The sequence below is a fragment of the Trachurus trachurus genome (genome assembly GCF_905171665.1).
Source record: "Trachurus trachurus genome assembly, chromosome: 9".
Taxonomy (NCBI): domain Eukaryota; kingdom Metazoa; phylum Chordata; class Actinopteri; order Carangiformes; family Carangidae; genus Trachurus; species Trachurus trachurus.
This window is the reverse complement of record NC_139895.1, coordinates 22,383,986-22,411,376: the sequence shown is the minus strand read 5'-3', so window position 1 is coordinate 22,411,376 and position 27,391 is coordinate 22,383,986. Positions and strand designations below refer to the sequence as shown.

At 42.1% G+C, this 27,391-nt stretch overlaps 2 protein-coding genes across 2 annotated transcripts; one reads left to right on the top strand and one right to left on the bottom strand.

Moving 5' to 3' along the window:
• Positions 1 to 711: 711 nt before the first annotated feature.
• limk2 (LIM domain kinase 2) lies at positions 712 to 17,504 on the top strand. Its single transcript, XM_083980011.1, has 16 exons — positions 712 to 974; positions 1,240 to 1,336; positions 7,667 to 7,802; positions 10,471 to 10,580; positions 10,797 to 10,982; positions 11,267 to 11,372; positions 12,410 to 12,624; positions 12,724 to 12,910; positions 13,028 to 13,114; positions 13,416 to 13,547; positions 14,079 to 14,135; positions 14,594 to 14,659; positions 14,976 to 15,150; positions 15,251 to 15,306; positions 15,621 to 15,778; positions 16,195 to 17,504. The coding sequence occupies exons 1-16, from the start codon at positions 959 to 961 to the stop codon at positions 16,406 to 16,408; spliced, it is 1,998 nt and encodes a 665-aa protein (XP_083836137.1). The 5' UTR covers positions 712 to 958; the 3' UTR covers positions 16,409 to 17,504.
• A 654-nt stretch (positions 17,505 to 18,158) lies between these two features.
• On the bottom strand, positions 18,159 to 26,567 carry pik3ip1 (phosphoinositide-3-kinase interacting protein 1). Its single transcript, XM_083978742.1, has 6 exons — positions 26,281 to 26,567; positions 26,009 to 26,137; positions 25,476 to 25,592; positions 23,543 to 23,731; positions 23,376 to 23,454; positions 18,159 to 19,931 (listed from the first exon to the last, which is right to left on the bottom strand). Exons 1-6 carry the CDS (start codon positions 26,390 to 26,392, stop codon positions 19,715 to 19,717), a joined length of 843 nt encoding a protein of 280 aa, XP_083834868.1. The 5' UTR covers positions 26,393 to 26,567; the 3' UTR covers positions 18,159 to 19,714.
• Between the last annotated feature and the right edge of the window lie 824 nt (positions 26,568 to 27,391).

Sequence of the window (27,391 nt, the reverse complement as noted above, 5' to 3'; positions counted from 1 at the left end):
CACTTCCCATCAAGTTGTATATGTACCGGTAAATTCTGCTTCCACAGTGTGGTGTTTTTGATAACTCGGTCAAAACAGCGGCTGCTTCCTAAGATGTAGCTACCCCAAGACCAAAATCATGTTATATTCTTTAAGTGTAAATGAATAGCAAAAAAACCTGACCAGTATATTCCATCAAAAGACAATCCACACACTAGACTAGATAGATAGATAGATAGATAGATAGATAGATAGATAGATAGATAGATAGATAGATAGATAGGGGAAAAATAGCAGAAAGTAGCACATATTAGACTATTTAATATTTTGTAGTATTATTCCTCCTGTACCTCCTATTATCTTATTATAGCCTACATAGCTGAAATAGCCTATCAATAAGGCTACATAGCCTACAGTTAAACTGTGTGATGATTTAGGGGCTTTAGGTCATTTTAATATGGTATGTAGCTGTAGCAGCCCACATGTTACACATTGTCCATAAGACACAGCAGTCCAAGTGAAACTGCTTGTGTTTGGACTGCTGTGTCTTATGGACTATCTACCGGTACTTCAGCATTTGTATTTGCAGTGCGGTCATTTTGACAGTAGATGGCGCTGCTGTCGTTGCCTGGCACTTTGGGGCCAAACCTCGGCTTTCTCCAGCTTCCAGGTGCTGCAGCTGAGCCCTTCCGCTCTCCGTACAGGAATGTGTAAACTGCATTACGTCAGTCACCCTGCCAGCGGCGAGAAAGCACCTCCGTCCAAGAGGAGTTAGTTTTCTGATTTTCTGAGGAGAATTACAGGCTTTGTGCGGCCCCCTTTTTTCTGCCCCCCGTACCCACTCTCACTCAGAGCCCGGGGTTTGGGGATCGTGGACGGGAGGACTGGGACTTGGAAGCGGCGCATCACGGCTCTGTCCTGCTTCAGTATGAGCTGTTTGTAAAAGTGTCTGAAACTCGACGTCACTGTCAGAAAGTAGATGGAGGAACCAGAAGGTGAGGAGTATATCAGGTTGTAACTGCAGTCCGAGCAGAGGTTACATTGTTTCTGTTAAGCAGCGTGCTGTGGTGGTCTTATGCTTTGAAGCGTTGAGTGAATGTTTAAAGCCCCGTTTTTGTCGGTGCAACGTCGAACCGGTTGTTTACTGAGCGCTCCTCTGTTTCTACCACATTTTCATCCATTTTAGTTTCTCTGCTCCCCAGGTTTGACTAAACCCTCTTGTTTTTTTTGTTTTGTTTTTTTACTTTATGTATTTTGCAGGTACTGACCACTGTTACTGTGTGGGCTGTGGAGGCGAAATTCAAGACTCGTTTCATATGAAAGTCTTACAGGACATCTGGCACAACGCCTGCTTTCAGTAAGTGTCCTCTTTATGAATTAATGACGCCTGTAAGGAGCCCGTGTACCCCCAGGTTTGTCTGCGAAGTGAAGGCTTTGTTGTCAGAGAGAGGAGAGGGAGGACAGATTGCATTTACATGGATACAATTGTTTTGGGTTTTCTTTTTCTGCTCATGGTCAATACACTGGCTGCTTTCCATTTGAATGTACTTAGAAATGGCCTTGTGGATAATCCCAGAAGCTTCTGTCTTGTAGCCTAAACATGGGCCTACACATCCCCCCCCTCCCACCATTCAGCATTGTGTTTGAGCAACTGAGAACAAAACGCCCCAGTCCAGGTTGTCATTCCTGCTACTGTCACTGCTGACAGACCTGTGCATGGGGATGGGTCTGCGCTCTTGGATATAGATTGGTCAGTGAAATGCTCCTGGAGGACTTTGACTCTCAGTGTGTTGGGGCTTAATGATTGCCACACTGAAACTGATGGGAGCTCTGTGGTTTTCACAGGTCACTGCCCCATAGCGAGATATCTCTGCATGGGGCAGTGAACCTGTGGTTGGATGCCAACACACTGTATGTGCCAAAATTATATAACACTCATTGGGGTTTTCCCTTTGTTAGCTGTAACAATCACTTCTTGCTATGTATGATGAGATGACTCAGATTTTTGATAACCCTTGCCTTCTCAATCAAACTGTTCCTGGTCAAAACAGTTGAAAGGTTTGGACCAATGTGACTGCTGTCTCACAGCTGCATTTTTAATGAGAGAAGTATGTTTACAATAGTCACTGCGCCTAATCAGACTCTAACATTATGAAGCAGATGAGTAAGAACGGGTGCCTGGATCAGTGAGTGTATGACTGGAGCACAGGCCACATGTTGTATATCCAAAAATCCTTTGGTTTTTATGACTGGAGTCTGGCTCTGCAGGGCTTCTGATGTATCCAGAAAGACTTGAGAATAGAAGAGATTTAATGCTGACTGTGTTGCCTGTCTCTGACGACTGAAACGGCTCTCTTGGAGTTTGGAGCCAGTATCTAGCTGTGTCCTTACATAACCTGGGATCTTAATTCTGTCCAAACACTGACTTTTCAACAACACATACAGCTCCCTCTATCATCTCAGAGGCAACGTTCTTGACATAGTTGTGTTACTCACCATTGATCCTCTCCCTTCCTTTGTTCTTTTATGCTCCCTCACATTTTTGGCACCCTCCTTTACAGCAGCATCTTTGTCAGAAATGTCTTCTTCTAAAAAAAAAACATGGTGGACAAGATTTGAGACACTTCTTCTTCTGTGGCAATGTGATACTCTTCGCTGTTTGTTTTTTTGTTTTTGTTTTGCAAGACAGTTGTTTTCTAAAAGAGCAAAATCATTGGGAATAGCCGAGCAAAAATAAAACGGCCACCCCCCGTGGTGCTCTTATTGTGTATTGTCCACATGCTGCCACTCTGCCCTCCTTGTACCTCCACCTTGTTTGGCATTCTTACAAGCTGAGGTCATACTTGTTCCAGTAAACCTGGCAGTGTTATTCAGGCCTATAGGTAACGGCACGTTCGCCTCTGCTGCGTTCTGCATTCCTAGACGGCGATTCAGAGGTGTGGGTCCGCGTCAGACATTGACTGCTGAATCTTGTTTCTTTTATTCCCAAACAAAGCTCAATATTTCCTGTCTTGTGTTTCTCTGGAAGTGTATAGAGCTCCTGATGTCGTCAGCAAACTTGGCTTAAAAGTTAAATGACGCAGCCTTTAATATGAAACAGTGACGTACATTTTGAGACTCTTGGTGTTATCCTTCCTACTTTTTGATGATACCTCTTACAACCTCTGTATTCTATCTAGACCATAATGTATAAACTTGATCAACTGATTAGTTGCTGATAGGATAGGAAGTTGACTATTTGGATAAATGGTTAATAATGGCAGTCATTTTTTCAAGCAAAAGTCTCAAAGATTTTTCGGTTCCAGCTTTTCAAATGGACATATTGTATTGGACTTACATGTGATAATAAACTGAATTGTCCTTGGGGTTAAAGTTAGCAATTTGTTAACGTTCAATTGGGCTGTAGCCTTTTGTAAACGGCATTTCTACTTCTTTTTGACATTTTAAAGATTAGGTAATCAATCATCAAAAAATAATAAGCCATTCCATAATGAAAGTAATTGAATTCTGTGTCTTGTCAAAAGTCAACAGAACTTTTTCACATATTGATTGAAATCAAAGGCAAATATAAGCATGTCATCCAAAACAAATTACATTAACTACAGACCATCCCATATGAATGAAGAAACAATTGTCACTCCCCACTTTTTGGAAAGAGGTTGCTATAGAGAACTGTGGAAACACAATAGTCAAATACTCTGACTGATATTAGGAGTTTAAATGAGACACTCCCTCTGAAGGTCCTCACTCAGGCCTGTTAGGATTGGCCCCTCTCCTAACTTTCTCTACTTCTCCAACAAAAGAATACACTCCTACAGGAATGTGGATTTAAGGAAATGAGTAATGTTTACTTTGTAGTGTTTGTCCAGGCAGCTCCATTGCATTGTTCATTGAAGAACCACCTGAGTTTAGCGTGCCCGCCCCCCATTCACTAGCACAGGGAAGTCAGGTGTTTTTATAAGCACCCCTACAACACTTTATCTTGACAATTTGAAGGGACTTCATAATGCACAGTGATTATAGTTTATCAGTTGGTTTTGTCTTGGAATGCTTTGTGTTCAGAACAAGGCAGGTGAGGTGGAAGTTTTTGGTTTTGATGCCACACCTGGTCTGATACTGAAAGTCATACATATGCAGAATACAAGTCTTGCTTTCACTTGTGCTCTGGCATTTATCTGATTGGACCAAATGTGTGAACTGCACCAGACAATAGCGATAGTGATACTGACCTTACCTGTGTGTATTTGTGTGTGTGTGTGAGCTTGGAAAATACTGGGTTTTCAAGCTGATACCAACATCACAATTTGATTTGAAATTTGAAAAGTATCTTAAATGTTTTCAGTAAGACATTAAACAATTCAGCTTTTTTAAAATAAAGATTGGTATCTCTGTGTGTAATGGCCGACAAACCCAACATGAAGATGAATGTTACATCCCGCTGCAGACACAGTACAATCTACATAATACAAGGTACTAGGTCTGTACCTTGTGGGACACCTTTTTCAATTCAAACAAACTCTGATTTAGCACAATTAGCACCTACCTTTTGCTACACACTGCCACCTGTTCATGACATGAATTATGCACAACCCCATCAAAACAATACGTTGTGAAATGCACAGAATGCGTTTGAGCATTTTAAACAAGAATGGCAGCAGCAACCCAGCTGTACTTCTATTTTAAACCAAACTTGTATCTGCTTAATACGCCATTATGCCATACAAGACTAGTATTTTAACAAAGCATGGCAATTCATAGCAGGAGCCTATAATTGTTTAGCAAAGCTGTTTCACTGCCTTTATGTAACAGAGTCACATGGGCAGACTCCCAGACCATGAAAATGGTACCATGTTAAATAGAAAGTTATAAAGCTTTATAGAATTGCGTTTGCAAGCTTAAAAGTAAGAATGAATGTTGTCCTGCCCAGATAAATATTTAAAATCTAAGGCAAAAGGCTCTGCCAGAGGAAAAGGGATGTTGCATAAAACAAGGCCTTGGCATCACCTAGGGGTAATAGCAGTAGGCCTACGTTTATCCAAAAGGCCAAGTTGCCAGCAGCTAGAAATGGGGAGGAAATGGGAGTGATGGGTTCCAGTTAAGAAAATGTGCATGCCTTTAGGATTTTTGATGGATTTGAAAATAAATTGGAAATTAAAAGCAAATAATGATTAGCCTCGACATTCCTTATTGCTATTATACATCTGTTTTTAGGTGCCTGAAAGTAAGCAATTAAGCAGGCCTGGCACTACACCTTGCAAGAACCTGGGGTTTATTTTTCGGAGGCTGAGATTTCAACCCAGAACAGGGTACTTGACCTATTCCGCACCCTATGTTTTTGCAAGGGTGTCTGCTTATCAACTACCCAGTTAAAAGTCTTACAAATGTGGTCAAGAGTTAAATCCACTTTGAGAATTTTAGCTGAAACATGAATATATCTTTTACACACACTGGGTTTATCAGATGTGTGGCCTACACAGCAGCACAGCTACCATTACTAATGCAATCTTTACCGTAGCAAACTGTCAGCTCTGTTTCCCCTAACCATGTCACAGTGTGATGAATCAGGCTAGAGTCATTGCATGTACCTTGTGTTCATTGTTAATATTTGTAGCTGTTGTCTAATATAAACAGGCTGTGTTTTTTTTCACTGTATTTGTCACAAAGCTATTAAGACCAAAATGGCACCTTTGCCTCAGACCCAATGCTTCCCCCACTCTCCACTTTTCTCTCCATAAGAGGCACAAACATGGTCTTCTCTCTATTAGAGAACTATTATAGAACAGAACTTAATGACCTTAAGTACTGCCAGCAACTTTGAAACATCTGTCAAGTCAATAAGCCTGTGTGATGTGTGAAGCTCAGCTGAAGGCCACTGCAAGCACTGCACCAAATCATGAAAAACTGGTTGCTCAGACAGAGCTCCTCATCACCTCAGAGAAAAATGTGAGTGGGTAAAAGCATCAGCACAGACTCCCAGACTTGTTGGAGAAGATCACATCCCTGCTTTAGAAAAATATGTTGATCAGGAAGTCTGAAGTGTCAGTTTAGAATTTGTTATTGTAGTCATTCCTGAACCCAACCTGCATATTACACATGGATCCTGTGAATATTTACACTCCTATTCAGTGGGAAAACAACATCTAAACAGTAGTTGCTTTTCCCCCCCTCTTTTCTTTCTTATCTTTTTTTTTAATTAATGTGCCTCTACCTGATTACCTAAGTCTGAAGTCTCTTTTAGCATCTTTGCTCAAACGACTTGAAAACCAAGGTGAAAGGTGAGCAGTTGAGGTATTTGCAAAGTCAGAATGGCAGACTATGGCATTAAAAACAAAAAGGATTTCAGTCACCTAATCTGAGATAGTGGCTCATCACTGATTGCATTCTGGTAGTCCAACCTGCTGCCACCATTTTGCATAACCAGTGCAGCTTGTTCGAGGAGCAGTCATAGCCTGCAGGTGCTTCCCAGTCTGCTGGCAACTTCAGCATTCCTCACTCTGAACATTTTGTCCTGAGGTTGCTGCCATAAATGTCCCCTTAATTTGCCAAGTATCTTCTCAGGTGACAGCTTGGTATTATTGAAACCGCAATAAAAAGGAATTAAGTATAATAAATGCTTAATATTTAACTATTTGTAGTGTTGCTATGTGAGACATTTCGGGAGGAGAATTATCAGGAAGACGGTTGACTCAAGCTCCTGAATTAGCTTTGTGGTTTGAACCTTTGACAGCAAGGCTAATGGGATAGCTAGTTACTATTTGCAATGACCTAGATAAGAAAACGCACAATGAGAAGTTTGTTGAGTATCTGTAAGCAAAAAACTGCACAACAACCAGATGATGAACAAGGACTTTGCCCCTATTGGTATTTTTTTTGCCTGTTTTATCAGACTTTAACTTGTGAACTTGTGAAGTCGAGCTCAGGTTTTTCTTAAACAACTGGATCCTATTAAGGTGCTGAAAACTGGCTATAGGTATTTGGCTGCATTATTGGTGGAGTGCTGAAGCAAATAACCAAATGTCCCTTGTGGGCACCGTCTGCAAAGGCCTGGCAGATAACGGCACAACTATTTGTGCCGTCTATTGTTTAAAAAAAAAAAACTGTGCACAAACAACAGCATGCATGCAAGACCTGGCACATCTGACTGAGCGAGGCATTTACTGCGCTCTGCACCTTGTTAACTACAGAGAAAAGTACACGTTGTCATCATCAGGAACATGCCCCCAGCTAATGTTCCTACCCAATCCAACCTCAGAGCTGAAAATTGATAGGCTTGTTTTCCGTCAGTATGACTGATGTTTTCTACAGGGTCTCTCTTTCATTATTGAACACCTTAATGCCATTCAAAGGAATGTCATGAATAATGCGAAGTTCACCTGGTTTGGGTGATGGTTCAAATATTGAATTCTTACCTACTTCAAAAGTGCTCCAGATTTTTTTCTCAGTGTTTGTGTATCTCTCTTAATAAATTGCTAAAAAAAAAAGAAAAGAAAAAAAAAAGGTTTTGTTGGATTGATAAACATCAAAAGCATTTCCAATACTAAAACCTAATCTTAACAATTCTATCACCCACATACTTTTTGAAATACTACAGCAGGCTTTTGAATGTCTCCTCCATCTCTTTCTTCTTCTTTGTTCATGTAGTCTGTTCTATAAAAAACTTGACCAAGACTATTTTTACCCCTCACAGGTGTTCTGTTTGCTGTGACCACCTGACGAACTGGTACTATGAGAAAGATGGCAAGCTGTACTGTCGCAAACACTACTGGGAGAAGTTTGGAGAGCTCTGCCACGGCTGCTCTCTGCTCATGACCGGACCGGCCATGGTACGTCTGCTGCTCTAACCTTTAACCTTTAACCTTTTTTTTTTTTTTTTTTGGTGTAGGTCTTTCCCTCAAATGATAAGAAATATAGCTGATGGATGGAAGGATTATGAAGCAGTCTTGCATACTATGCAAACATTGCATTTTTCTGGTGTATGACGAACAGGCTCTCAGTGTGGCTATATTGTTTTAGACTTGCTAGTGTGCGAATGTGCATTGTGATGTGATTGCCAGACTTGCAGGGTCTGCTTTGCCATGAATCATATAAGAACAACTGCCAACAATTTCCCCCTCTACTTAAATAATACCAGAGTGCCCACAGAGCGTGTCAGTGCTCTCTGTGTACCCCATTCTCCCCACTGCTCCAGATTAACACGAACATGCATTAAAAGGCATTGGGCCTGTTTTGTGGCAATTACAGACAAGTGATACTTTCATAGGCCGCTGCTTGAAATAGCAAACCGGACCCCTAGACCTCACATGTGAATTAGCCCCCCCCCACCCCCCCAACCCCTTCTTGAGGCCCCTTTCTGTTCTCTGTACTGAAGTTCTCCACAGTTCACTTCCTCAAGTCCACAGAGGATCTAGTGGGAAGATGCTTGAAGATGAGTTTCTGGAGCCTATCATGCTGAGCCCTCTGTGGTGGTGGCTTTATCCACCGTCTACCACTAAATGTATGCTGTTCAAGTATCCTATCATAAAGACATTTGATGTTACTTTTTTTAAAGCCCAAAATGACACATTTTTGCCTTGATGCATTAAAAGCTTATAACAAAAAAAGAAAAATCAATAATATACATAATGCTGTTGTGAGTTTGCTGCTGCATGCTAACTGACCTCAATGAGCTGGATTCAGTCGGATCATCGGACGTAGAGGGTGGTGAACCACAACTTACTGATTATGCACTTATGTCAATGTACGTTTTTTTTACTAACTAGGAACCAAAACTAAAAGTAAAATCTGGCAACAGAGAAACACCTAATGTCAGACAGCTTTGATTTAGCATCTACAAGTTGAAACATGATATTCAGGTGGCGGCAGCGCTCACTGGTCACAACCCGGGGTCACTCGTCCAACATGGAGCCAGACTGAAGTTTTTCTTTTTGCCACCAAGCAACACACATAATGGACTCCTTTATTTAGTATTGGCGTCCAGCTTCATCAGCCAGTGGAGCCAAGTGTTTTTGGCAGAGCAGAATTGGCATTGCAGCCTCTCTCGGCCAGAAAGAGAATCATTGTGGTTCATCAGCAGAGGAGGGTCATGCAGAGCTGCTGCTGCTTGTTAGGCATTCAAGTCCAGAACAGTATTGTTTTTGTCCCAGTTCTAACCATTTGTTAGTTTATTGATTCATTGGAGATGGTTGTTATATTTTAAGAAAGTTTTTGTCGACCATTTCTTTTTATAATCTCATTTTGTCGTCCAGTAGTTCCCCGCTTTGATCTTGTTTTTACGGCTCTGTCTCGCTCTTAAAGCCCGAGGCAGGTTGTGACTGCGGTCAGTGTTGGTGGGTCTGTTCTTGGCTTGAAGGCAGGGAGTTGCAGACACACTCCTGAGATGTCACAACAATTTGGCTGACTTCACTTTAATCCCTCTGCAGCAGCAGCAGCAGCAGCAGGGAACCCTTTCCCAGCACTGACTCACTCACTCACCAGGTGTGGTAACTGTGGGAAAAAGTCCAACTCGACAGACACATTACTTAACAGTGATTCTGTTGCTGGGAAATGGAAATGGTGGTGAAACAGATTCTAATTCTAATATTACATTTTTTGGGACAAATCCTAACCTTTGTGGACATTGTAATTCCTAGTGAAATAAAAAGTTCATAACTGGATTCAATGTATGATCACAATGTAATCAAAAACACAATATGACCAAGATGAAGAGAAAAAGGTGTTCATCAGCACCATAAGTGTTGTGTTGCTATAGAGACGTTCCTGCCAACAAATCATATTCTCACGATATGAAGGGACATGTTTGTGGTGGTAGAGCAGGTTGGCAGCTGATCCTCTCGGTTGGCAAAAAATAGCATACACTAGATTAGTGTAATGTATCAACTCTTTATGGAATTAGGAAACGGCATCCTGATGTTTCCCTGTCTCTCTTTATCTCATTACACATTACATGTAGATTTTCCACTGGGCTGCATTTGAAAGTCTCAATTTCCTGAAACTTGAGTTTCATAAGAGAATCTGAAATCCGCATGCTTCATGCTCGGCTATGTGCACAATTAGATCACCTGCTCACCGCGGGCTGGGCGGGCACATTATCTCATCTTGCATGCGAGAGTGTGAGAAGCAGCAAAGAGCCGGATGATATGTGAGTGTGACATAGATTGCAGAAAGGGAAATTGGTCAGTGATGTGTAGGCAATGAGAGAGCAGGCACATGATAGACTGTTGAAAGCGAGAACGTCGTCACGTCAGCGAGACGAGCGGCTCAGACCTGAGGAGGGAGGTGACATCATAGCAGATTCCAGACAGGCTGAGAGTGAAGCAGGTGTTGCGGCTGCGTCACCGCCCAATGGTGAGAGAGGAGGGCAAGAAGACAACACGCAGTGCAACACACTTCATCTCTGACAACAGGCGCAGCGTGACAGCAGCTACTCTGTCAGTGTATGATTTCTTTATGCTTTGCACTGTGAAGATAAGCTGCTTGGTTTTGTGGTCCCAGGTGGCCGGAGAGCACAAGTACCACCCCGAGTGCTTTGTGTGTCTGAGCTGCAAGGTGGTGATTGAGGACAGGGATACCTACGCCTTGGTGGAGCGTTCGAAACTCTACTGGTAAGTCTCCTGCACATGTGTAGTTTTCAATTAATATGAGTTTATTTTTCAATTATTGATTTTGAAGAGTAGCAGGCAGCAATGTCCTTGAGCTTCTCATTAGTTAGTCATCATTCCACAACTTGTTGAATTTTTTATCTTTTTTTAGGCAGTAACCTCACAACAAACTCATGTCCCTACATGTAATGCTTGACCCGCTCTCCCTGTTGTTTGCAGTGGAAAGTGCTACAAGCAAGTGGTCCTCACACCCATGTTGGAAAAGCGTTCGCACGACTCGGTGCTCGACTCCCTGCCCCACACTGTGACCCTGATCTCGATGCCCTCTGCGGCCAACGGCAAGAGGGGCTTCTCAGTCTCTGTGCTGAGGGACGTCAACGGCTCAGCAAGCGTTCTAGTCAAAGAGTAAGTAGCACCTGATGTCAGTGGTTGTTTCACTGCCCTGTGGAGACAGCATGAGTAATGCTTTATGTAACTTTGATTATAGGTTTGCTGGTGTGTGTGTGTGTTATTGTGCCACTGTGGGAAAAGGTAGCTATTGGTAGATGTAAACGTGTTTTAGTCAGTCCTGGTTTACTGACTGACCAGTGGACAGACCCAGTTAGTCCTTAATCTCCTGATATTTATCAGGACACTTCCTTCTGCAGTGCTAATACTCACATATTGGTGTTGGTTCTGGGTTGTTCCAGGGTCAGAGGGATGCTTATTAGTCCAGAGGTGCGAAATGCCATCCACGTCGGAGACAGGATCCTGGAGATCAATGGCCTTCCAGTTGGGACATTAATGGAGGAGGAGGTAGGTTTCTATATTTCACACATCTCTGAGTCTCAGCAGAGATGCATGATCTGAAATTCTTTGAATGAAGCTAATGACTCTCCTCATTAACCTTATAAGCTATTGCTATCCTGCAATGCAGACTTTGCTGAAGTTGCTACAACTAGAGAAGCTAGCGGTCGGCAAACTTGATCTCTTGAGGGGGGGGGGGGGGGGTCTTACTCGGTGTCATGGTGTGTTAAACCATGGGTTAAACTTAACTTAACTTAAACTAAAGTATATCCCTTTAAGGGCAAGTTAATTCCCTGAGTGCAATTTGCAAAGGTATGTTGATATTATATAACATGTGATTTTTGGCATGCCTTGCATTCCTCCATCATTTATACATACTTCAGCTGGGAGAATACGGTATGTGGAATAACTCGCAGTCATTCCCACAACCTCACCCTCACAGTCTCACTTACATTCCAGTACAGTCGTCACTCACTGCTTAAATTTTTTCTATGCCTCCACATTGGCGACAGTCTTTGCCAGAGGCACGATGTTTTCATGTTGTGCACAGAACCCTATGGCTGTGTCTCGTTCTCATGGATGTGGACACACTATCTCAGGGACACCTTGAGGACATTTCCTCAGACTTTCACTTTGACAGAGGATGAACTGATTGGATTTTGTTGTTAAATGTCAAACGTCAAGGTCACAGTGAAAGACTGTAGCTTTATTCTCATTGGTTAATTTGTAGCTGTGCTCTGATTGGTTGATTTGTAGCTTTATGTTGATTAGTTGGGTTGTAGCCTTATTCTTGTTGGGTGATTCACAGCCATATATAGGATCTTGTGATCTCAGTAACGCCTTGAGGTCATTCGTTAAATTTGGTGAAACATTCACTTGAACTCAAGGATGAACTGATGACTAAATATTAGTTATACCCATGACTATTTTTTTTTAGCTCTCATTTAAGACGTCTCGCAGCAATAATGATGTTTCACAAAAGTCTTTACCGTTTTATATGACTCTATAAACAGGAATGTTACCCATGAATCTCATTGTTTATCTAGGTGGACGATCTTATCCACCGCACCAGTCAGACTCTGCAGCTGCTCATAGAGTATGACCCGGTCAGGCAGCGTTTGGACCGGCTCAGACTGGGGTCACCCAGAAACCGGTTGGGAGTCCCAGCCACTTCCCGCATGCGTCTGTCCTCACCGTCTGACGCAGTCCTGGAGAGAACGGATGTGGTCGACGACGGCACGCTTAAAAGGAGGTCTTTGAGGTATGTTGGGTCAAAAATAAAGTCTCACAAACTTAAACATAGTGTTAGTCAATAATGGACAAGAGACGAGTGTATTAAGTCGTCCTCTCTCTACCGCAGGCGGAGTAACAGCATATGTAAGTCACCAGGGCCAAATTCTCCCAAAGAGACGCTCTTCACAACACGAGACATTGGGCGCTCTGAATCCCTGAGATCCTCCAGTAGCTGCTCTCATCGCATCTTCCGGCCATGTGACCTCATCCATGGAGAGATCTTGGGAAAAGGTTTCTTCGGACAGGCCATCAAGGTCAGTCTCCCGCTCCCCTCGGTTCCTCGCCATGTATTTTACTCCTACTTTCCAGGACCTTTTTGTTTTCTTCTGGAAATGAGCCTAAATACATATGTGCTTTTGTCCCACGGACAGGTGACTCACAAAGCCACAGGAGAGGTGATGGTGATGAAGGAGCTGATCCGCTGTGATGAGGAGACCCAGAAAACTTTCCTGAAGGAGGTTAGTAATCTGCAGCAGGAGGCCTGCGCTTCCTCACAGACAAAACACAGTCCTGCGGCTCTGCATGAACCTGTGATTTATTATAGTCATAACTGAAAGCACGCCACATGCTCTAACAGTTACCTCCTTGTACCTTGTTGTTCTCAGTTTTTTTTTTCAGTCTTGTGAGAAAACATTTACCTGATTTTAATTGTAGTTAATGCTTTTTCTCATTAAATTTCACCTTTTAATAGAATCCGATGGGAGACTTGCACTCATCACCGTGAACTTCTGTGTTTTCTGTCACTCATCTAATCCTCAGGTTAAAGTAATGCGAAGTCTGGAGCATCCGCATGTTTTGAAGTTCATCGGTGTGCTATATAAGGACAAGAGGCTCAATTTGATAACTGAATTTATCGAGGGAGGCACCCTGAAGGATTTCATCAGAGACACAGTGAGTTAAATGACTTGATTCACTTAACTCTTTTACTCTCCTCTTCCACGACGGAGCACAAAAACCTTTCAGTGGCATCAGTAGGAGGTGTTTGCAGCTCAGAGTGGTGTGGGAGGTGGCTGACCTGAAGTAAACTCTGCTCTGATAGAGGGGCCGTGGGTTCTGTAGTGGGCTGGCTGGCATGTCAACTGGCCAAGACGTGGAATGGGAAAAGCTGTAGAAAGTACTCCCAGGTGAAATTTTAAAGAGCCGTGCTCCCCCTCCTCCCACAGCTCACTGTTTCTAAGGAGCAGTTCAACTCAGCACACACTGAGAGGGAGTGTTTTCTTTTGTCTCTAATTGTATTTAAAGTATGTGGGGAAGGGACAGTTTTGAATGTGCTTACTGATACTGTTGAATACTATTTCCTCGTGACTACACTGGTCTCACAATCATTCACTATTTTCCCCCGTTTGGTTTCATGAATTCTGAGGAAGCTTCAGTTCATTTCTGTCATGTGTTTATGTTTTTCCTTTTACTCTGGACCAACAGGATCCATTTCCATGGGAGCAAAGGGTGAGCTTTGCTAAGAGCATCGCCTCCGGCATGGTGAGTTGGCAAAAACATCACCACTGATTTTAAGTGAAATCTTCAGCAGCTATTTTTAGCCATCTAAATGTGTATGTGGAGTTCATTGTCAAAGAAACAGCAGGTGGTAAATGAAAATGTTAAATTGTAATACTACATTTAAGTTTGAATAAATTCGTCTGAGAAGAGAAAATCACATTTGTGACTGATCTGCTCACGACTCAATAGATATGCAAAGCAAACTTTGTATTAAGGGCGTTCACAAACAAAGATAGCCGCAAGTATCAACATGAGCGCAGGCATGGTGAAACATTTTAGATTGCGGTGCAGGGATGCGATGCGATCTGGATTACGGCTTAAAGATGGCATCAGTCGTGGAAAATGTGGGCACAGTGCTGAAAAGTTTCACTGTGTTAAAGCACATTTTCTCGCGCGTGAGTCCGAGTTTTAGCCTGCTGAGCCTTTCCCTTTTGTTTCAGGCCTATCTTCACTCAATGAGCATCATACACAGAGACCTCAACTCTCACAACTGCCTGGTTAAACTGGTAAGTGACATGGCATCTTACCAACTGTTGCAGATGAGAAAATCCGAACAATAAGACGAAGGGGTGGGAATGATTTGTTGTACTAATGAACTGTGGAAAAGTATTTCCTTCCCCTGTGCTGAGCCAAGTCAGTTGTGTCTATAGGGCCTCAAGGAACCTTTTTTATATAAGTGACTCATTTACCTCTTAGGGCATTCACTCAACTTGCACATCCCAGTTGTTAAAACCTGTTTATGTCAAGTACACATTTTTAAACAGATGTTGCTCTTCACTTCAAACGAAGAGGGAACCATTAAAAACTGTCTTCTTTCAACAGGACAACACTGTGGTCGTTGCAGACTTTGGTCTCTCTAGACTCATAGTAGAGGAGAAAGTGAAGCCTCCACCTGAAAAAGCCTCCACGAAGAAGAGAGTTTTCAGGCGAATTGACCGGAAGAAGCGCTACACAGTTGTGGGCAACCCATACTGGATGGCTCCAGAAATGCTAAACGGTGAGCTGCTCACAAAACAATAAATGACCAGCTCGATTTTAAAGAGGATAACTCGGTCAGTGAGCGTGTTGACTTCATCTTTCACTTGGTGTTATTCCAGGTAAACGCTATGATGAGAAGGTGGACATTTTCTCCTTTGGAATCGTTCTTTGTGAGGTAGGAACGTGCTGATTTCACCCCGATTATCTGCTTTGATTTTCCTGCTTACACAGCTTGTGATTTCAGTGCTTCTTGGCAGTCGGTTCAAAAACCCATGGATGAGTGAGGTTGAATAAAACCTCTAAAAATAGTTGTGAAACAGCATCTGGTCACAGCTGTATTAGCACATTGTAACAACACAAACTTACCAAGCAAGTTTGAAGCCCAAACAGACCAAAGACATGTTACTCTGAGCTTTGTTTATTCACCCTGGTGTGTTTGTATCTAGTCATTGATTGACCCTCACTTCCTCCTCCCGTCAAATGATCCAGATCATCGGAAAAGTCTATGCGGACCCCGAGTGCCTGCCCAGGACCCTGGACTTTGGCCTGCATGTCGCCAAGTTTGTGGAGAAGTTCCTCCCTGAAGACAGCCCAGCAGCTTTCTTTCCACTGGCTGTGGCTTGCTGTGACCTCACACCAGACAACCGGTGAGCACCTGCTGTTGTTGTTACACTTGGTTTGTTATGATTTCTTTTTCAGACTGGATATCTGCTGATATAATAACCAAGAGAGATGTAACAGCTGTGTAGCAAACATTGAAAGACATGTGTTGTAATAAGAGTGTCATGTCTCACTCGTATGGCTACATCAGAAACATGTCCACACTCACTCTGAGACACAGTATCCTATCCTGCCAGTTTTTGTTGTTTTTTTAACTCAAGGACCTGTAGAAGGAGAGAGGGGGGAAAAAGCAACTACTTTCAGATGCCATCTCAACCTGCCGGCACAGGGACACGCCTCTGCGGCCTGATTGCTTCCTCATGTTTTCTCTCAGCCTTGTCAGTCTGGTTTTAACCTTAAACCCCTCTTGTGTGTCCTCTCTGCCCTCTTCCTCCCCCCTCAGACCACCTTTCCAGAAGCTGGAGGACTGGTTTGCAGCTTTGTCTCTCAACCAGGAGCTGGGGATCCCCCTCCCCGCCGAACTGGATGAACTGCATCAGAGTCTGAGTCAACGCCACTGGCCTAAAGACGGCTCCCCAACGCAGAGCACAGAGGAGCCACCGACACCAACAGCAGCCTCTCCAGATTCCCCCAGCATGACGGATGACGGCACCTAGGCACCGTGCCTCCCCTGATTGATCCATCTGAACTGCTGCACTAATACTGTGGATGTGAAAAAGAGGAAAACTGTGTTGAACCCGAGCCATATTAGAACTGGATAACCTGAGGTAGCTGGACCACGGTATCCCCGTGTGGGGCCTTAACTCTGAGAGCTTCACTCATTGCAATGTGAGTGGAAAGACACATTTCAAAAAGACCAAGTGTTAGTTTTTAATATTTTTTTTAAACCCTACTCAATTGTTTACTATGTAATAGAGAAAAAAAAGCAACTTTTCTCTGACCCTGTCCCTGTCACAGAGGATGAGCATCTTTATAAGGTGGGAAAACTTCAATGAGTCCAGATGTGACAGCTGTTTTGTTTTCCTGGCTCTGAAGTTGTTGTTTGCCTTGTGTGGAATGCACAGATCACTCCCTGCCCAGACGAGGACTCACTCCACTAGAGCAGCACAAAAAACAAAAGAGGCTCGAAAAGTTGAGCTGATTGACATGTCTGAGTAAACAGAGGGCAGGTCCTGAAGAAAACACCAGTGGAAGCAAAACAAACGCTGACCCAAATAGTTTCATCACTCTGAGATTTGGCACAAGGTGGCAAAGGAATGTTTATTTTTTGTCTAAGCACCACTGGTGTTATTTTTGACGAGACGGTTGCAGGTATGGTTGTGTACTTTGTAGTCTAATGATTTTTAATTAATTATCATCTTAGAATGATGAATTAACACTATTTAGATTTTTTTCCATTTTGCTCAAAGTTTCTATCAAACGCCTGATGCCTGTTAGAAAAGACAGGGCAGTAGCTGTTCTGGAAAAGAAGGGCTCTCAATAATTGCCAGACATAACCATGCAAGAGTTGACCATTAAAAAGTTGCCTTGTACAGAACTGGATTTTTATTCTCAAGCAATGTATATAATATGTACATACTGTGCCTCTAATTGGACATCTGTTTTCTAATGGGACTTCTAGATTTGTAGATTTTTAGACATTTTGTCAACGATGGACGTTTTTACCTGTTTTGCTATCACCATGCAAGGTACTGACGACCAGCTGTAACCACTATTATTTATATCACCTTAGTGTCACAAATAAACCTTCAGAAAGTTTTTCTTTTTATTGTCTTTCTTCAACTTTGCACGTCAGGAAAACGGCTCTTCTGTTACAGTTTAGGAGCAAAGTAAAATCATCTATGGATCTCACTACTACAACCTTAATGCTGCAATGTATCGTAAATAGATATGAAAGGAAAATGAACCATAAACCCTAAATTATATAGATTTTAAAGGTACTGATTATTTGACAAATAAGAAATAGATAAAAACACTTTGACTTTTGGTATTCTAAAAATAAACTAGACATAATGACAAAATATTTAACTAACGTGAATTATTCATTAACTTACAATGACCTCTACTTTTAGCACTTTTGAGTAGAGCTATTGTCAGTTGTGTCAAATGTATTCTGTCACAGGTTGATTTGTATCTGTAGCTTCACAGGCCACAATTTGTTTGTTTGTCCCGTACTTTTTTATTATTATCTTCACCTGCTTTCTCAGGTGACTCCAATGACTGAAACTATGTATTAATAACAACGGCCAACAGGGGGAGCTGCTGCTGCAAAAGTCCCACTGTGATCAGCCCTGTACAGACCAAACCTTAGACACTCCTGCTGTGTTATGTTGTCGTAGTCTAGTAGTCTACCTCCGTCATTTTAAATACACAGACTACGCCACACCATCATCTGTGTGTGTTTGATGTTTTATTTCCATCTCAGCGGTGAAAATCTGCATTCATACATTACAAATACAAGTACTAAAGTCAAATGCTGAAAAACAGTATTGTGAATGATGAAGAAAATCATCACAGCCAGCAAACAAACACTTGAAATAATGGAGCATCCATAAACAAACATACCAGTGATGTGGATCCAGCACCAATCACAAAACAAGATGGCCAACAGGAGTGATGACTGATATATGCACTGGAAATATAGCGGGACGTAACAGTGTCTCATGTGCACCAACAAACTGAAATCCACTGTGTATGACGATGACCTCTGTTGTCAGGCAGGTATTTTCTAAATGTCTTCTTCAATGAGTATTTCTATTTGTTAAGATGCAAAAAGCGGCTCCTGAATACAAACATACAGCAGGTAGCCATGTACATGCATTCATGTTTTCGCAACACCAAAACTTTGGACTGTTTCTATCCTTCTCATTTCCTGTCTCTCTACCCTGAAGCATCGGGTGCCAATGTCTGAATCTAATCTAGGCACCAGCCCTTCAAAACACACACACACACTCACTCACACACACACACACTGTCCTGTTCTGCAAAGACAAAATTTCAGACTTTCTCTTTCTCATCCCATCTGTTCTGTGTTGTGGCAGTACTACTTTGTCCTGAGGACTAACCACTGTCTCTCGTGCTTCCTGAGAGCACTCTGTTTTATTTCCTGTCACTCCTTAACCTGTGGAAGAAAAGGGCAAGTCCTCTTTCGCGTCTGCCAGTGACCACCCGTCATGCTTCGTAACTGCATTGGCCTGTCAGTCAAGTACAAAAAAATAAAATAAAATCATCTGGGAAAAATAAAAACAAATACATTCAGAAGTATCATGCTAAGGCAGTGTCTGAGTTGGAGGCCTTCCCTTGTCTTTAGTGGGCCTGTTTTACCTCATGTTAGCTCGTCCTGTCTCAGAGGCAGACGGCTATTTTTGGACACCAATCTGTGTCACCAGTGTCTCCGAGACAAACCAGACGCATTTTTTTGTCCCTCGGCACAGCCAGTGGGTCAATATAAAGGAAAATAAACTACATTTTCATCATGTAACGACACCATCCCTCCCACATGGAAGCATATTAAAAACAAAACCCATAGCCTCACTTCACCAAGCATCATCTCTTTTCAAAGAATAGGTTTCATCACTATAAACGCATACTTGTCAACGTCCATTTGACAAGATATTATACTACATATTCTTCATGTTATTTACGGGGGCAGCCCAGTATCAAATGTGAATATTTAAGACCTCATGACACATAACAACAGACTGACCGTCATGGTTTCTAGTTGTTCAGACTGTGTCCATTTTGTGTCATCTTATCTATTTTGTGCCTCGGATGTATAAAAGCCAAAAAGGAAACAGGACACAAGACACAGCATTCAGTTCAAGTCTTTGGAGTGAAAACGACGCCCCTTCTCCTTTTTGAAAACATACTCAGGGAGGCAGGAAGGAGAAACAGGGAGATGGGAGTGTTTTGGTCCACAAAAAAACATATCAAAGTCCCGTTTGAGGACTCTCATGTGTTGCTCATGCTCCTGGTGTACCAGCTGGCTGGCCCATGAGGGGGTCCCCACCCTCCACACCCTCCTGGACGGGGGTGGTCTCGTGCTCCGCTGAGATTACGATGGTGTTCTCATCCACCAGCTCACAGGTGGGGTTGGAGAAGGCCGACAGGGGCAGGGTGATCCTCTGCATCTCGCGCTCATACACTCGCTGCTCGTGCTGCTTCTTCAGGTCTCGGCCCCTGAACAACCAAGACACAGCAGAGTTTTTATCAATCATCACATTTCAAGTTAACTCTCTGAAGGAAGGAGCTGGCTATTTAGTCACACATCACCCCTGTTCTGGCCTCCCTCCACTGGCTTCCTATCCGCTTTAGGATTGATTTTAAAGTGTTATTAATTGTCTTTAAGATTTTAACTGGTCTGGCTCCTCTATATCTGGCTGAACTTACACAAATCCGAAATCCAGCCAGAGATCTACGGTCATCCAGTGAGTTGTTGCTGGATGTACCGAGATCAAAATTGAAAACCAAGGGCGATCGTGCCTTCTCTGTGGCTGCTCCCAGACTATGGAACAGCTTGCCATTACTTGTTAGACATGCAGGATCCATGGAGAGGTTTAAGTGCGCTTTAAAAACACATCTTTTCTCCTTGGCCTTCGGATCCACAGGGACTTCTAATCCTGGCTAGTTTTGTTCAAATATCTATGTGTAATCTTAACATAATCTTGCACTGTTGTTTATGACTACTGTAGCCGTGCAGCACGTATGCGTATGTGTATGTATGCGCATATGTTCGTATTTGTACATGTGCTACATGCATTTGTGTGTGAGAATGTGTGATGGTATGCATGTTTTTTTGTTTCTGTCTCTGCTCTGTGAAGCACTTTGGACGACTGTCACAGGTCTTTTAACTGTGCTATATAAATAAAAGTGAACTTGAACTTGAACTTTCTTTGTCTGAAAGCTGTTGCAAGGGTTTGTCTGAGACAGTTTGAGGCTGGTGAGAGGTGGTGAACCCAAACTGCTCTGTAAAGCTGAGGCGAACTGTAGAAATGAGAGCCCATCAACTTCTCAAAGAAAAAATGAAAGCTTAGGATCATGAAAATTACAGGTATTTTACTAGTATTATAATTACAAAAGCTATAGTATAAATAGAATAAAATGCTGCCTTAAGTAGTCTTGCTGGGTACAGTAGAGATTTGAGAGCCATCCAAGCTAAATACTCTTGATAAGGAGCTTTCTGATAACACACTGTATGTAGATAAAAGCCTGTTATAACAAGTGCCTGATCTGTAACAAAGCCGAGGGACAGATGGTGAAAGGGAACTGGGAGCTGACAAGCTGGCGAGGAGTTTATCTACTCCAAGGCAACACAGCGATGGGAAGCAGCATGAGGTTGCTTCCTACTGATCTGGAGCCAAAACAGGGCAATATATTCTAAGACACCTCCCACACTCTGCATCAGTGCAAGTCAAACACTGCATATCACCACCACTTCTTTACACAAGGGAGTGGTTCCTTCTTATTGATTTTCAACTGTATCTAGTGGGTTTTCAGGTGCTCTCCTAAATAATCCCCAACTAACCCCTTTTGCTTTCTTGCTGAGAATAAATTGACAAGATTAAGCAAGATAGATAGCTAATCCAACTAAGCAGCTAGTTGGCTTTGGAAACAGGGAGAGAGCCTGGCTCCGTTCAAAAGTAACAAAATCCACCTAAAGCGCACCTCTAAAGCTCACTAATTAACATGTCGTATCTTGTTTGTTTAAGGTTGAGTTATAATTTGGATTACTTGCCAAATTATCCCTCAGCCAAGACCAGAAATGTTCATGGCGCTAGTTGCCTGGCAAAGTACCCAAGATACCCAGGACCCCCCCCCCACCCACCCACCCACTGCCATTTCCAGTCTCTGTGCTAAGCTACCAAATGACATGGGGTGAAAACACTTGGCCATCACTGCAGAGTCTCTGGCTTTTCAGGGTGCTATTTGCTCAGATGGATGGTTGAGCCTGCAGGGGATCAGCATGCTTGTGAATACACTACTCACTCCTACTGTTTGGTTGAGGGCCAGCTCCCAGTGGGGATATAGCATGAGGCTCTGTGACCACTCCTGAATTACGAAGAATATGAGCAGCACACAGGCAGGACATCTGTCACATTACTGAGGTTGATGTCACTGTATGCTGAGAACAGGTAGCTATAACCCCTCTGACATAACAATGCTGCGGCTCCTTATTAATAATCACCTCCTAAAAATAGAAAACAAATACATGGGCGCTGCTAATGAGATTTGACAGCCACACACAGATCTGCAAGGGTCATTTTGTGCTGTGCCAAAGGGAATCGGACAGAGTGCCCCTCTTTTTATTACATAACTGTGTGGAGTATGTGAGGGCTTCTCCATCCCATCCAGCCCTTCCTCCATACTCTCCCCTCTTTGAAGAATATAAACTAATAATGCTAACTAATCCTTAAAATAGACCGCAGGCACACTTCATTTTCTGCCACGTTGCTACCAAATGTTCTGTTGTGGTTGTTGTAAAAAGAGAGGCATTATAATGGCTGCATTACATCCAAGTGGAACAACAGAGACCATTGTTGGGGAATGTGAACAACAGCTGTCAGGAGGCCATTAACACACATGCTATTATGTGATTCAAGTCAACATACTGGCAATCGTCCTGCGCATTTTACAGCTATATATAGCGCTTCATGTGCCGAAACAGGAATGTAAGAAGGTTCTATATCATTTCATTTGTTGTATTAGGCTACTTAAACTGAGATGATGTGTGATGAAGTCTGATTTAACTAACATGTCCGAAATGAATGAATAAATAAAATGTCATGCTTTATGTCACAGAGCAGCGATGTAAAGCGCTGTGGCAGAGTGGAACAGGCTTCCACCTGAGCCCCTGTCAATGCTAAGCAAAAGTAGTTTTAAAAATAAATGTAATGTGTTTTAGAAAGGAGAAAGTATAGTGTCTGACTTCTTTGTTTGCTTTTTTGTTTTGTTGTTTGTTAGTTGTTGTTTTTTTGTGTTGTGTTGTTTTGCTTTGTTTTTTTCACAAGCTTAAGTATTGTGTTGTATCTCATTTTTCATTTATTGTTTATTTGTGACGGGACTTTGCATATTAATGAACATTATAAAAAATGTAAATACACCAGATTTAGCTCAGGGCTAATTTCCATCCGTAGTCCCGCGGCACACATAACGACAATTATACAAAACATCAATAACAACATTTATAACATTTAGTATGGTACGAGTACCATATCACAATATCACAATACTATTACACAAATCACATTACAAATTTAAACCTTAGCTGCAGTGGAAAGAGCAGCATTGTAAATAGGTTCGGGAGCTGTTAGGAACCATTAAAGTGCATCTGTTATAAAGTGCTATTATTGCTTACAAAAAGTGCAATAATAAAGTGCTGGATTTTAAAGTGCCAGAGGTAAAGTGCAAGTAAAGTATCTGCAAATCTTTAAACTGTTTAACTATTTCTTCCAGTATCTGGAAAATTGTAATAGCCATTGCTCATATAATGAAGTAATGTCTAATGAGGATCCTAATAAATAAACCCATAATAAACAGTTATACTAGATGTACATTGTGTATTCATGACATCAAGGAAACTGATAAATGCTTTTCTATTACCGATTGAAATTTTTTGATACTGACCTCTTATAGAAGTAACCAAATGTGATGCCAACTCCAAGGACAATTATAATTGCCATCATAAGTATGCCGAGGACGTAGCCTGAAGAAAATAAATGAAAAAACATATATTAGTATACCATCGGTATCTAGTCTACATGTTTATCAGACTATCAACAACAACAACAAACCGAGTGTGCCGAGGTCCTTTTTCTTTTTGGGTCCTGTGCGCACTCGCTGGCTGATTCCCATCACCGGCTGCACAGCAGCAACTTCTCCCTGAGAAGGTCCGGACTTGGCCGGCTGAAAGCTCTCTGTGGAGGGAGTGGTTCCTGTTCCAGTGTGGGATTCGTCCTCAGCTGGCGCAGTCGAGCCTGGTTCTGAAATCACATTTAAACAATGTGAGTGCTAAACCACAGAGTTAAATGACCTTTAGCATACTTGACCAAAGTAAAATTTGTCTAAGATACAATGCTGAAATTTAGACATACACAATACTTATTTGATCAAGACCAGTAACTACAATACTTTTTTTCTGGTCTGTGCACAACTCTCCCTCCACAACTGTAGCCATGAGTGGAAAATTTGATTACACAGATGAGGCAAAAATTACAAATCTAGGCCAGTACACATTTGTAAATCATATATTGCTATTGTATATCGATAGATTGCAATCAAATACTTCCATGATTTTTCATCCCTTCCTAAGATCTATAATTTCAGGGTATATTAGACCATCGCAAAATGATGTTTTATGTGATTTTTTCCCTCAGTAAGCCAGAGAGAAGTTATTTTGTCAAAAAATGTATCTACTTATTTTCCATATCACATACCACAATATAAACTATATAATATATTATTAGTATCATATCTAGTATATACAGTGATTTGATCCGTATCATCTTCATCCATTACAAAACAGATTTTTACCTCCATGGTAATTCAAGCACTTTAAAAAGATATTAAGTATTAACACAAACAGTTTATCTCTCAAACATTATTAGATCATATTACACAGTGAGACCTCATTCTTTATGTTTATATGCATGCTACTTACTTAATCTGATTAATCTTTAACTACACTGTCTCTTTGTGTTCTATTAATGTTATTTTATTGTATAGTGTGCAGACAATTAATGCACTTAGTAAACACTTTGTCTTGATTTGACTTGACTAGAAATGCATTATCTGAACCGTGTGGTTTCCAATTACTGTTGCTGCAATAACATTACCACTGACGCAAAAACCTCCCCAGCAGCAGGGCGAACACTGCTCTCATGTAACTGTTGCAACATAAATCAGTGAGAGGAGTTGGCGAGCGCATGCGTTTTTCACATGTGCCAGACACATACGTACTCACTGTATGCTCTGCTTCAAGAGACAGGAAGTGCAACAACAACAACTCCTCTCTAACTTTTTTTTTCTATTTCCTTCATACACGTTGTTGTTTACCAGCTCCCAGGAGTTAAAAGGCATGAGGTCATAAATTCAAACAGCCAATCAGCTGCTGTCTCCAAGGCGAGACTGTTGCGATCTACAAATCAGCTCTTAGGGTGTGGTCAATGTCTTCCTTGAAACTGAACTTTCCGCCATGTGACTGCTGGGTTTTGTTATTGTTCGACTTGGGTTGGCAAGATAGAAAGGAAACAAAGTCAATAGTATTATAAGACTTCTCAGGACAGCTTAGCACTGACCAACTGACCCACTGCAGACTAATGCTCTTAATTGGGAAAAGTAATACATTACATCTCTCCGAGAACTTTTTTTTTTCTTCATGGTTAAAAGTTTTTTATTGGCCCATCAAAGTTTCAAACTTGGCTGCATCCTCTCATCAGTCTCTCTTTTTGTGTTGAGTAATTGCTATAACAACTCATCTCATTATTTTTTTCCTAGCATAGTCCACTTTTAAAAAATAATGAGAGGTTTACAGGAAAACAAATAATTGCAGCATCAGCAGCATCGAGAGAACACAGCCTGATAGAAAATCTGCCGTTCCAGTGTTTATCCTCATTAATTAATTTAAAAAAAACTGGCAATTTCACTTTGCCAGGCTGTTGTGGCTAGAATTTCAAATAAATGTCACACACATGATTGTGATGTACAATATTTACAATGTTCACCTACCTTTGCATTTGTCAATTGCACAAAACTGTTTCTGAACCGTCCCATCTGGGCCAGCAATGTAGCACCAAGGCCTCTCAGAGGAGTCTGGGTTTCTGCAGTAATTGTGATCTCCAACACCTACAAGAGGAACGATGAAAACAGCACGTCTGTTACAGATGCCTGACACAAATACTCAAGTCTGTCTGTCTGTCTGTCTGTCCATGCTGTGTGGGTAAACCACTGGATTCATTAATCATTAACACTGCTCCATCACACTACAATGAACAGAACAGGCCACCATGAGCACAAAGACAGGAAGCAGCAGCTGCTGTGACCATTTAACACTGTAAACACACAAATCACTGGCGCAGCAATGTGTGGGCTATACATCAATATGTTTCTTTCCTCGCATGTTTGTAAGATCACTTGCAATCCTTGTGGTTATGGTTTCTCCTGTAAAAACTCTACTCATCCCCATGAGAGAGATTAAATCTCCTAACCAGAGAAATCACAATTTAACAGGACATTCACCATCATCAATTGAAGTAGTTTACCTGTCTGGGAGTCAGGATGGAGTTCAACATCATAGTCTCGAGAAATATTTGACCAGTTTAGACAGGTCAGACCTGAGAGGGAGCTCTCTTGTGCCCCCCTGTAGTCCACACCATTGGATCTCATGCAGTCTGAGAAAAACATACATTGAGCAATTAGAGAAGGGAAAACAAGTATTGTTACTGTGCATGTAATTTGAAGTAAACCAGTCACATTTTTCAACGTGTAAGTAATGAGGTGCAAAAGAAAAAATAATCTATAATGTATCATTTACCTCGTTGGTTTCCATTTGATGCACTGCTCTCCACCATCGCCACGCTGAGGAAAGCAACGTGCAGAGAGAGGAACATTTTGCAGAGCTGACGGGCTGAGTTCAAAGACAACATGGTGCGTTGATGAGCTGCCTTCTCTCCTTTTCTAAGAATTAAAAGCGGAAGATAGATACAAAATCTAAGAAACAAGCTCGACAAAGTGGACGAAGAGCCTGTGCTGAATGTGCATCAGACACACTGCTCCTGTCGCCGAAGTCCCAGCCCTTGTTTTTGTCAAGAGGGGCTCAGCTTTCTTCGTAAACAGCCTTCAGAGGGAGGAGGAGAGGAGGAGGAGAGGAGGGGGAGGAGGAGGAGGAGGAGCCTCCCCTTGCAGTACAAACCTCAAGGTCCTAAAGCCTCACCGGCTACACACACACACACACACACACACACACACACACACACACACACACACACACACACACACACACCTGCAACTTATCAAAGTGTGCAGCCTTGTGAGAATAAGCACAGCGTCAAAACAGTCTGGAAAGTCAAGGAAGTTCATCCACGTTTCTTCAGATAACAACAAAAGTTTTGGTTACTTCAATAATCCTTCTCCCCACCTCAGAAATGATTCCCCAAGCTTATTGCATTTGTATGCTCGTCTATAAATAGCTGCTCTGCTTTCCATTTTTATTTGAAAATATACACTGAGTCATTACTTTCCATGTATAATCCTGAATCCAACTGCAGAGCCTCATCTGGCTCGGTGCTTAGTGCATCTGTCCAAACCCAGTCTTCCTGTTTCCCAGGCCTTCTTCTTCCTCTCTTCTTTTCCTCCCAACCCCTTGAGGCTGTGTTTTTTTTCTTTCTTCCACTGCTGTTGGTCAGAGGTGGGCTCTGCAGAGACTGATAAAGGACAGCTGCCAATAGTGTTTGCTTCAATCTGGCTGCGCACAGGGGAGATGTGCACTGAGAGCAGAGAGGCCCGGTGCCATTGTTGGCTGATGGGTAAAGAGGGCAGCCAGCGCGTGACTCACTCAATGTTCACTGAGCCACTTTTCAAAGAGATGCTTACCCAGTTTTTCAGGCAATTACTAGAGCAAACACACAGCATCTGTCTGGCACCCT